Below are 12,512 nucleotides of genomic sequence, written 5' to 3'. Positions count from 1 at the left end.
TATATATATATATATATATATATATATATATATATATATATATTGGAGTTGTGCTTGTTTGACAAGTAATTTGATCTGAGATAGTGTTGAAGCTGAAACAATTTCATCCTGTTATAAGTCATGACAATCATCTAAAACATATAGATCGTTCTATCCACTTTGTTTGTTATTAATATTATTTTGGGGCATTTTGTAATATAATAATATATACTTATAAAGTCAACAAATTTAGTCGTACATCTACGACCTGTTCTGTTCTCTTGACTCTATATTTCACTGCACCCATGGAATAGTTTTTGTGAATGGGACGTAAAAGTACTTCGAAATTCTTTGACACTTTATAGTATATACATATATATTGGCATTACCAAATAAAAGTGCATGTTAGATATGTGTTTTAAATAGCTCTCATGACTACCACAGTGCAGTTTGTTATATATGCATGCAATAAGTCATGTCTGGTATCGCCTTTTACTGTTTTATTGATACTACTTCAGTCTTACTTTATTCACTACTTAACCTCCCCCACCACTACCACCATCCGTTAATTTTTGCTTCTACTTTTCGTTTATGTGCTATTTTTGTTTTCAGCATAAATATATTTGATTACCTCACAAATTACCGTTTTCGTTTTTGTTTTTCCGCCAGTTATATAAATATCTACATTTAGGTATGTGCAATGTTCAATTTCTTCTTATCTCCTGTTGTGACATTTCATCACAAGATTCGTTGGGTGCTTTCGTAGTTGTCATCATTTTAAACGTCCCTTGTATTTTTGTCGGAGCAGCCTCACGGTTTAGTTAAAATTCCAGTAAGGTTCTTCTTATTGGGTACTTTATCTTCTCGAATAATAATCATTTTGAAAGAAAATTGACACCGGTTGTATTTGTGTATCATTTTATTGATTAGTGAGTTATACTCTCAATTCTGTTTATATATTCAACTTCATCAAAAATAACTATTAATTGATATTTGATATAATAGCGATCTGTTTTACTTGTATGTTTAAGAAATCGGAATATTTCACATTGATTTTGTTCCTTCCGTCACATGTTATTTACCTGAGCTTTATGTAATGGTAGCAGTAGTAGTGGCAGGTGGGGTGGGGAAATAGACATTGTGAATGTATGTAATATATATACTTATATATATATATATATATATATATAAATAATTTAAAAGAGACTGAATTGTTGTGGGCAAAATAATAACTTAGTTATATTGCTGTTAAAATTTACGTGTAATTTCTTTTTACTTTTCAATGAATAATTATATTAAGAGCTTTGATAATTACCTAATGTTTTGCTTTCAAAAGAGTTTTTCACCACCTTTTTCATTGTTATCATTTTATTGAAATCAAAGCCAGGTAAATTAACGTTATAGTTCATAAATAGTTCAAAACTGGAATAATTTGCCGACCTGGGATACTACTGTTTACTTCACGCATTGGTTTCTTTACTAAAAAGTACCAGTACTCTACTGGCTTCGATTTAAGCTACAGTACCAGCTACCTGATCTATTATAGAAAGATATCAGTGTGTTGAAGGGTAGAAACATTAGAGTGCCATATTAAAATACCTTGTAATATGGTCATGTCCCTCGATATTCTGAGTTCAAACTCTGTTGGAGTCGACTTTATTTTTCGTTCCACACTGAATCGAAAAAATAATTATAAAGTTACCAATAATTTACTAGTGTCCCTCGGTTGGTAAGAATCATGAGAAAATACCTTGAGGTCTTTAATTAATGCTCTTTACGTTCTGAGTTCAGATTCCTGAGATCGACTCTTTCATCCTTCTACTGTCGATAAAATAAATGTTGAAGTCAATGTAATAACCCTCCACCACACACACACACACCCGTTTGCCTTTTGTTTTGGTAATAATGATTTAACTTCTGTCTTCCATGTTGGCATTGTTTGGATGGTTTGACAAGATCCAATGAGCCAAGGATTGCATTGAGTACTTAGTGTTTATTGCTCCAGTACATGTCACATACAAAGCCTACTTTCTTTGTTAACCTGTCTGTAATTCCGCTGTACCGTTTGTGTTCATATCTTATACAGAGTACACTGTACGGAATTTCTACCTACATCTATTCTACATATTGAGCAAGGCCTTTACCTGAATGGTGTAAACAAATGTTTCTTTTTTGTTGTTGTTAAGTTAACTTTAATGATTTTTGATTCCAGGTTTTGCTTTCCCACCTGGAATTTCTTTTCTAGTTCAACTGCAGGTTCTACTATAACAATGAGGTCATCTGCATGTGGTTTTCAAGGGCAACTGGTCTTAAATTTCTTTGTTATGACCTGGAGAACTATGATGAATTGGAGGGGCCCATGTACTGAGCCCCAGTGAACCCTAAACTATAATGTTGTGAAAGAAACATTTTATTTTGTCTTTGTCACTGGCGTCACGTAAAAAACACTGGTGATGGTGATGCATAAAAACCACCCAGTACACTCTGTGGAGTGGTTAGCATTAGGAAGAGCATCCAGCTGTAGAAACCAAGCCGAAACAGACTATGGAACCTGGTGTGGCCCCTGGCCCTGCCAGTTTCTGTCAAGCTGTCCAACCCATGCCAGTATAGAAAACAGATGTTAAATGTTGATCATGATGATTCACACAGCCATGCCAAGTTCCCTGTCAGTTTACAAGTTCCATGTATCCATTATTATACTGAACTTGGGATAATGAATGTCTGCCTATTTTTCTCCTAGATATTAATCCAAACTACTTTCCCAATGGTGTTTGGATTTCCCATTATTAAAAACTTTTGTCTTTGTTTTGTTGATATTTTGGTTTTTTGAGAATACAAAACATTCATCAAAGTTTGGACACCTTTTTATGTAACTCTGTGATGAATTCTATTCAATGAGAATCAGATCATCAGTTTGTAAAAGTTCCCCAAGGATAAAGACTCCCAAACTTCTGTGTTATTTCTCAAAGACTATATTTGAGTATGTTAATTATTTGGTTTCTTTTCAATGTTTTCTTGGTTCTTAAAAAGGAAATATTATTGAAAATTTTCTGTAATTTTTTTTTTACTTTGCTTTCTTTCTGTAGAGTGATCTTGGAATCTCTGATATGAAGTATTAACTTGCTAAATATAGAAAAAAAACCCGATTGAATTGTATAAAGCATATACTTTCTATAAGTTTAGTATCTGTGTTTGCTCACCTATATTCTTGCATTGCTTACTAGGTGTAGGTGAATAAACTCTAGTGCCCAGTAAAGTTTGCATTTTGTGAACCTTGAGAAAGGTAAAAACTAAAAGAGTAAACTTTAAAAGAAAATTCTGACTAAGCAGTATGCTGTTTTTTTACTACTCATATTTTAGAGACTTACTTGGAGACTTCATTTTCATGACGAACAATAAGTTAAGCTAGTGTTAGAGTTAATTATGCAGTGAGAGAAAGACAATACTAGTCAATGATTAATATTCCCTTTATTATTCTGGCAAGTACAGAAGATAATTCTGGGCCTATTTCAGTATTATTCTGACCTCATTAGCAAAGGACAGACTGCACTATAGTTGTTGAAGTAGTAATAAGAAAATTATCAAATGGACATACTGGACATACAACATTGCACACAAGGTGGCCTATTGGCATTGGAAGTTGGCATTATTTAGCATAAAAACGTCTTTACATTCTGAATACAAATTCCACTGAGGTCAATTTTGCCTTTCATCCTTTCGAGGTCAATAAATTAAGTGCCACTGAAACACTGTGGTCAATGTAATCGACTAGTCCCCTCCCCCAAAATTTCAGGACTTGTGCCTGTAGTAGAAGGGATTATTTAAGCTATGTTTATACCTTACTCCCTAGCAACTTGGCATCATTTATATGCATTTTCATGTTGGCATGGATTGACTGGTTTCAGCATCTCACCACCTGCCATAGTCCTTCATTTTACTTTGGTCCTTCTTGTGTTTAATAGTCCTGGCACATGTCTCTAATGCTGAGGGGAATTATTTTAAAACCATAGACAGTCAGATGCCATTATTTTAGGTGGTGATGGCTACAATATTTTCATAGTTTAAGCTAGGACCAGTGAGTCAAAGCTTCAAATAGTGGCGTTTTTCTTTTTCTTTTTGCTGCATGTCAAAAGGGCAAATCATATCCAAAGTGTTGAAAGCTATCCTTGAAGAAGTTGAATGAGCTTAACATAGTTTAGGAAATTATGATGTGGCCTCTAAACAAAAAGGAAACAATACTTAAATATAATGGTGGAATGCTTCAACAATTCATCTAAGTTTGCAAATCCATCTGGTGCATAATAGCATTGAAAATTTGATGTTGTTTTGTCTCATGTCAGTCCTTATTGAGCAAACCTAGTTTGTTTTCCGGTTGTGACCATCATGTCTTTTCTTTTCTGAAGTTGGTTTATACTAAATACTTTAAGATGCCAGTAAAAGGTTATGTTATAGTTTAGCTATACTTCTGTTCTCAATGCTGTAAGTTCCTGTACAGACTAAATAGTTAGTGCGCAATGTAAGTATCGTTGTTTACAACACAATCAAAATAGCATGGAAAAAGTTTGTCATTATATTGCAGACATTAATTAACAATATTGACCAGTAATCATTGAAAGCCAATCTAAAGCTATAGACATTGAATGAATTTTATTTCATATTGAAAGCTTAAAGCTCTTGTAAACACAAAACTTAAGAAAACTCCAGTGAACAGGAAGCTTAATGCTCCAGTGAACAGCAAGTTTAAAGATCTAGGGAACAATCAGAAATTTAAAGAAGCACTTGTTGAAATATTTGACTGGAAGGAGATAAACATAACATAGAAGACAACTGAAAGTTCCTTCAGAACAATTAAATGAGGGTAACAGACCAAATTTGTGGTTGATGCAAAATTCCAAATGGACTAGGAGTGAATGGTGGTGGACTAGCCAAGTAGATAGATCCAAAAGAGCGCAGAGACATGCTTGGAAAAACAGGAAGAATGGGGGCAGCAGAGTTATATTCAGTAGCTAGAAGAGAAGCTAGGTGACAGGTCTACTTAGCAAGGGGAAATGCAAAAAGGAAGAGATTTGTTACTGTTCTATAGCATGAGAATCAGAGGCATTACAGAATTGGCCAAAATTTTAATTGAAAGTTGAAATAGAATATGTAGAGGAGTTATTGGACTGCAAACCCAAAGAACTGTCAAACAAGGACTTCAATGAATTAGAAGCAGGGAGAATTGTAGAGAAGAAGAAGACTAGTTAAGGAACTTGTTCATTGTGAAGGAGTTGGCAGGCATGTTTTCATATCTTAATAAAGATCTTACCCAGATGGAATTAATGGAGCAAAACATTAGATATGCCAAGGTCAAAAGATATATTAAAGAAGCATTGTTGAGAAATATATGAAAACAAAACAAGTTTATGTGTTGAAGTTTAATTGTTGAGAGCTGATAAATTTAAGTTTTAACTTAGTATTACAACAACAGTTATAAACTGGCTGCTCAAATTTACCACTACTACTACTACTACTGCTGCTGCTGCCATCACCATCACCACCACCACCACCACCACTACTACTACAGCTGTCTCAAATTACATTTTATGATAAGAATTTACTGATTAATTTTACTGCTTTAATTCTTCTTTTATATGTGTGTATTATACACACTTTTATTATGTTTAGCATATTTCCTCATCTTAAAAATGTTGCAGTGTTTTATAATACTGTAAATTCTTTCATTATTGCATTTTATGAGATGAATTTACTGATTCTTTTTACTGTTTTGATTTATTTTCCTTGCTACGTTTGTATTGTGTTCACTTCTATTAATACATGTTTGAAAACCTGTCTTTTTTTTTTTCTTCCAATTTCCCCATCTTAGAATGTGCAAGTGTGTTGTGTATTATTCTAAATTGTTTTGCTATCATTTGTTTTCTTGCAATATAATATAAAGCAATGGTAGTCAAACTAAAGAAAGAAACTCATAAAATATGTTGATAAATACATAAAATATGGCATAAAAAAGTAAAGTTAAATATATTACAAGTACAGACTAGAAGCATATAAAATCACCCACCACACATAAAAAAGTCTTCAAATTCTGCCCATTTCAACTTGGAGCCTGTAGCTGTATGCATATATATATATATATGTGTGTGTGTGTGTGTACTGTATCATCATCATCATTGTTTAACGTCCACTTTCCATGCTAGCATGGGTTGGATGATTTGACTAAGGACTGGTGAAACCAGATGGCTACACCAGGCTCCAATCTGATTTGGCAGGGTTTCTACATCTGGATGCCCTTCCGAATGCCATCCACTCTGAGAGTGTAGTGGGTGCTTTTACGTGCCACCGGCACGAAGGCCAGTCAGGCAGTACTGGCAACGGCCACGCTCAAATGGTATATTTTATGTGCCACCTGCACAGGAGCCAGTCCAGGGGCACTGGCAACGATCTCGCTCAAAAGTCCTTACACATGTCACAGGCACAAGTGCCAGAAAGGCGACGCTGGGCACAGGTGCCATCATGTTGTATTTGAGAAGATCCATCCACCACAACAGAACTGAAATCCTAAAAGCAAGGTGCCATGTAAAAATCATTCGTGAGGGTGCTGGTGCCACTTAAAAAGCACCTGAGATGATGTCACATAAAAAGCACCCAGTACACTTTGTGGAGTGGTTGGCAAAACAGACATGGATCTCGGTGTGACCCCTGGCCTTATCAGTTTCTGTCAAGTCATCCAACCCATGCTAGCATGGAAAATGGACTTTGATGATATATAATCACACACACACATATGACAGGCTTCTTTCAGTTTCTGTCTATCAAATCCATTCACAAGGTGCCACACAGTGGGACTGAACCTGGAACTGTATAGTTGAGAAGCAAGCTTCTTATCACACAGCCATGCCTACACTATAATTCTTTTTTCTTTTTACTTGTTTCAGTCATTTGACTGCAGCCATGCTGGAGCACTGCCTTAAAGGGTTTTAGTGAAAGAAACCAACCCCAGGACTTATTCTTCGTAAGCCTAGTACTTATTCTATTGGTCTCTTTTGCCGAACTGCTAAGTTACAGGGACATAAACACACCAGCATCAGTTGTCAAGCAATGGTGGGAGGGTAAACACAGATACATACACACATACTTACGTATGTACGTACGTACATACATACATACATACATGCATACATACTCAAGGAATATTGGTGGAATATTCCCATCAAAACTTCTGTCAAATGTAAACATAACAGGCCGGATATTGTTCTTTGGGACAGAGGGGCAACAGTATGTACCATCATAGAGGACAGCTGCCCTGTAGATATATATATCTCTTTGAAAATCAAAGAAAAAGAGGTTATCTATGGACAACTGCTTCAAAACCTCCAGCTTCTATTTCCAGATTATGAATTCATATTCATACCAATAATAATTGGAGCACTAGATTTTGTTAGTAAGTACTTAAAGGAGAATCTGGATAAACTGGTATTTTCAGAAAGAGAAATTGACCAGCTAATTCGTATATTACAAGTGCAATCTGTGAGTGGAACAGTAAAAATATGCAAGTCTTTTCTCAAGTTCCAAATGTGAATTTGTTTGTGTTAACTACATCCTGAAGATGGAGCCTTGTATCTTTGTTGGAAACCGGCTCCCTCCTCAATGGAAGATTTATAATAATTAAAAAATAGAAGAGACACATACATATTGGGTTGACAACTAAGTTCCCGCTGTTTTTTTAAATTGAAATTTTTTAAAAGATTTAATAAAAAATAACAACTAATTAATCAATAATGTATTCACCTGTGTTGTTTACAACTTCCCAACGTTCAACAAGATTTTCAATACCTCATGCGTAGAAATCATCCGATTTTGACTTGAAAAATTGATCCACCCAAGCTCTCAATTCTACATCAGTCTTGAATGAAACTCTGCACATAGCATTTGAAAGAGGTGGAAATCTGTTGGTGCCAAATCAGGAGAGTATGGCTGGTGTGGCAGCACTTCCCTGCCATGCATTTGAATGGCTTCCTTGGTCATATTGGCATTATGAAGGCGGGCATTGTTGTGTAGCAGAAGAACTCCATGCTGCTGATTAGGTCTTTTCTCTTGAATAGCCGTGCTGAGTCATTCCATCTGTTGAACATAGAGTTCCGCATTGACCGTTTGGTTCCGTTCAAGCAATTCGTAATGGATAATCCCTTCCCCGTCCCACCATACGCACAACATCATTTTACGCAGATGAAGATCTTGTTTACCGGGGCTAAGCCATTCCTTACACTGCTTCATATTAAGTCTGGCATGCTAATGATTCTGCCAGCTCTCTACCTAATAATAATAATCCCTTCTACTATAGCCTCAAGGCCTGAAATTATCCCCCAGTGCTCAACTGCTACTTAATTTATCAACCCCAAAAGGATGAAAAGCAAAGTCAGCTTTGGCAGAATTTGAACACAGAACATAGAGTCAGAAGAAATACTGCTAAGCATTTCCAACACATAACCTAGCATGGGTTGGACGATTTGACTGAGGACTGGTGAACCAGATGGCTACACCAGGCTCCAATTTGATTTGGCAGAGTTTCTACAGCTGGATGCCCTTCCTAACGCCAACCACTCCGAGAGTGTAGTGGGTGCTTTTACGTGCCACCGGCACGAAGGCCAGTCAGGCGGTACTGGCAACGGCCACGCTTGAAATGGTGTCTTTTATGTGCCACCTACACGGGAGCCAGTCCAGCGGCACTGGACACAAAGCCTGAAATTTTGAGAGAGTTGGGTATAGTCAATTACATTGGCATCAGTGCTCAACTGAAACAATGAAAGTTTATGACCAGCTTCATCAGTAGACTTTTGCGGAGTTTTATTTATTTTTGTTCTCTGTTCTTGTTTTAAGAAAACAAGCAACTTTTTTCATATTGATTTTTAAATTCTATTTTCTAAGCCTGAATGTGCCACTGAAAAACAGAAGGGGAGTATTGCCATTCATTTCTTACTTTTGACCACCTTGTTATCACTCCATTTTTCTTCAACGCCTTCCTGGATTTTTCCACCACCCCCAGGTGGTGGGACAGCACAACCCACTTTGGGAACCACTGATCTTAGCCCATGTATAAGTAATTTTATATCAATCTGAAACCTTGAGATGGAATATTCATATTTATGGGGAAAGGCATCAAAGTAACAAAGGTTACACAATTGAGATGCTGGGGTTTACTTGAACTTGACTGCTCAATCAATCAGTAGTAATGATAATAATAATAATAATAATCTTTTCCAAAATAGGCACAAGGCCTGAAAGTTTTTGGAGAGTGGGCTAGTTGATTGCATCAACCCCAGTGTGCATGTGGTACTTATTTCATCAACCCCAAAAGGATGAAAAGCAAATGATATCATCTTTCAATTTAGCAGAATTGAAAACATAGGGTAAAACTAAATATTGGGAAACTGTTAGTCAGAAACTCTACTCCACCACTCTATGATTTTCAAATATATTACATTTTGTCACTAGGGGTATACAAATATAACATTAGAAGCTGATACAATACAGTGTAATAATAATGATGAAGACAGAAATTGACTGTTATATAAATGTATTAATATAATTATGTGAAATTTTACTGATAATGTTCTTAGTCCAGATTCTTTAAGGATCCTTCAACCACATACAGTTCAATAAGCATAATAACACACAACTGAGAAGTGAGGTATACTCTGTCCCTTGCAAAAAAATTTTAAATGGGGTCCTTTTGCTTAAAAAAACATCCTTATTTACTTTTTCTCTTATAATAACTTGATGTTAACTTTTCCATTTTTTTCTCTTTCCCTTCATGAAATAGTTTTGACAAGCCTGTGACATGGATTCCTCTCAGGATGGTGAATCTTTTCCAAATTGGGATTTACTTCCTGAACATTTACTTCTTCACATCTTCTGCTATCTTTCGGCACAGAGCGTCCTCAATTGCTCCCAAATGTGCACAAAGTGGTTGCGCATCGCATATGATGAATTGCTCTGGAAGAAGCTTTTCTATGCAGAGTGGAACATTAACCGAGATGTTGCCATGTCTCCTGGCAAGAAGTCTTGGATGGAGGAATACAGACGTCTCTTATACCACACACCCTCTGTTGAAAGTGAAGTTCTCAAGCAGCACAATGACCAAGTTCTGCATGTCAGCTTTTCTCATGATGGTTCCATGTTTTCAACTTGTTCCAAGGATGGTTATGTGAAGGTAAGTATTGGAATGAGGAAGTTTTCAATAAGTGACTAACTCTTCATCATCCTTCCTTTTTTCATTTGCTCCTTGTTCATTTTCATTCATTTCGTATAGGTAATGCTTATCTTAATCATTTCTTGTGCATGAGGGGGTGAACACATTTCAGTTCAAGTTGACATGGTTGTATCTTCTTTATCCTTTCATTTCATTTTTTGATCAGGCCAACATTGGTGTGAGATGCTTAAGAATACAGTTGGAATTCAGTCTTCTTTTAGACGTGCCCAGGTGCCATCCATTTGAAAACAAGGCATCTCTTTTGGCTGGATGCTCACTCATTATACTTTGATCAGACTAGTGTGGCCTTTTCTAACAACCTTGTAAATGTTAAATAGGTGAAAATAGAAATTCAACTTTTATTTAAAGCTTTTTGTCAAAAAGTTGTATTGGATAGATAGATCCAGCTAATGATAACCATATGGCTGAAACTCAGAACATTCTTGCATTAACTTTGGTTCAGCCTACTCAGGAACATTAGCACTAAAACTGAAATGAATCAGTTTTGACTGCTAAAAGCCTACCAATAGACCATATTATTTGACTCTATCTTAAGTGTGTTCCTGTTTCTTTATGCGTAACATATAGAGCAAATTTAATGGAGATAATTATGTGAATGGCTGTAATGAGATTCCTAGTATCATTTTTGATGAGTCACCTAGTTCTACAAATGATTTCTTCACATTGGTACAGGTCTACACATTTGTAAGTCTGAGATGTTGACTTCACTACATGACTGATAGTTGTTTTGACCTTGAAGGGACTTCAACTTAGATGTTGAGGGATATGATTAAATACTGAAAGGTGTTTCACTACCTTTGTCTCTGCTGTTCCACCCACTTCATTCTAATGATAATTGCACTGTGTAATAAAATTTTTATTTTTTGTCTTTGGTCAGTAAGTGTTATTTTCCTAATCAAAGGATATGACTACTATTCCCTTCAAACTTTGCTTTTGTGACCTGGACATCAGTGTCTTGAAACTGACCTATTTTCCATTACATTTCAGACAGATTCAGTACTGAATTGCTGTAGCAGAAATATCATTATAGCAAATATTCTGCTCAATGCCACATATTTGCTTATCAGTTGCTTGACCTTAACTACTTGAGCATGTGCCTTAGTGCCTGACAATATGATGAGCAGGAGTAGTGGTTGAGCATCATAGCTAAGTGCTGAGAGGGATTCTTTGGAGGTTTGAATAAATGTAACAAAAGCAAAGTTTGAAGGAAATATTAGCCTTTTCCATACTTTCTAGAGGTAAGCAAATAGGAAATAACAGCTACTGCCCAAGGACAAAAATTGTCACACAGTATGACTGGCCAATTTTATTAGGAAAAATAATTCGTTTTATGTCCAGTCAATTGATTAATTAGACATCTGTCTGCATACAATTGGTACTTTAGTTGCTAACTTTAAAGAACTGAACTCAACCCTGATGTTATTTGAACTCAGAGTAATGAAGCACTAAACTAGGTATAGAGTAAAGAAGGCTTATGTGGCTCAGGAAATAGCTAAGACAATATTGCCATAGGCTTCTGTAGATTTTCAAATGAAATAGATGAATATTTATATTTTTAGTTATAAATAAGAAAGGGTGGTGATGCTTTCTAAGTTTAATTTCTGCTCATATGTTTATAGAATACCTTCCTTTCCTCATCATTTTATCCTTATAAATAGATATTCTCAAATTATTCCAAGGTCGTATTGAGCCTATACCTCTCTCCCAATGGATCTAAGTAGTCTGAAGACGCATATCTTATAGACTTCCTTAAAACTTTGAGACTAGTTTCCCTATCTTCATCATCATTAATGTAATAATTTCCATCAATAATAAGTATGAATTCTTCTTTTTCTCATGCTCCTCTAAGCCATTGATATATATGTTTTGTATGTGTTAGGTGTGGTATTCTTCCAATCCTGTAACTTTAAGATATAAATATAACATGAAGAACCTGACCTGGAAGTACACTCAGTTTTCTCAGTTTAATGAAACGAATACACTTTTGTTGGTGTCTGGAGTTTACTTTGGTGAAATGAGCACTTCTGGAGAGATAGCAGTTTTCAGCCTTACTGGTGAGTGAGTGGAAATTACTTCCAACTTTTTCCAATGAAAAGTATTTAAATAGCATTCTAATAATCATTTTTGATCTCTGTGTAAGATATTTACATTATTTCAGATTGGTTATCATTTATATATATATATATATATATTAATAGTTATCGCCAAGCCAACATGGTAGTCCCAAAATTAGGACGAAAGAGAGACTTAGAAATATTAATAACTC

At 35.5% G+C, this 12,512-nt stretch overlaps 1 protein-coding gene across 4 annotated transcripts in view; it reads left to right on the top strand.

Moving 5' to 3' along the window:
* The window catches only part of LOC106875284 (F-box/WD repeat-containing protein 5), a 37,928-nt gene that overhangs the window by 8,847 nt on the left and 16,569 nt on the right, over positions 1 to 12,512 (top strand). For 2 of the 4 annotated variants that reach the window (XM_052968260.1, XM_052968257.1), the window contains exons 2-4: positions 6,912 to 6,988; positions 9,797 to 10,186; positions 12,126 to 12,300. In XM_052968260.1, coding sequence (XP_052824220.1) covers positions 9,815 to 10,186; positions 12,126 to 12,300 — 547 coding nt within the window. In that variant the 5' untranslated portion in view covers positions 6,912 to 6,988; positions 9,797 to 9,814. The remainder of the gene's footprint in view (positions 1 to 6,911; positions 6,989 to 9,796; positions 10,187 to 12,125; positions 12,301 to 12,512) is intronic. The other 2 variants (XM_052968263.1, XM_014923369.2) reach the window with 1 other exon arrangement.

Source organism: Octopus bimaculoides, chromosome 1 (genome assembly GCF_001194135.2).
Source record: "Octopus bimaculoides isolate UCB-OBI-ISO-001 chromosome 1, ASM119413v2, whole genome shotgun sequence".
In the NCBI taxonomy this organism is placed as follows: domain Eukaryota; kingdom Metazoa; phylum Mollusca; class Cephalopoda; order Octopoda; family Octopodidae; genus Octopus; species Octopus bimaculoides.
This window is presented reverse-complemented; position numbering and strand designations above follow the sequence as displayed.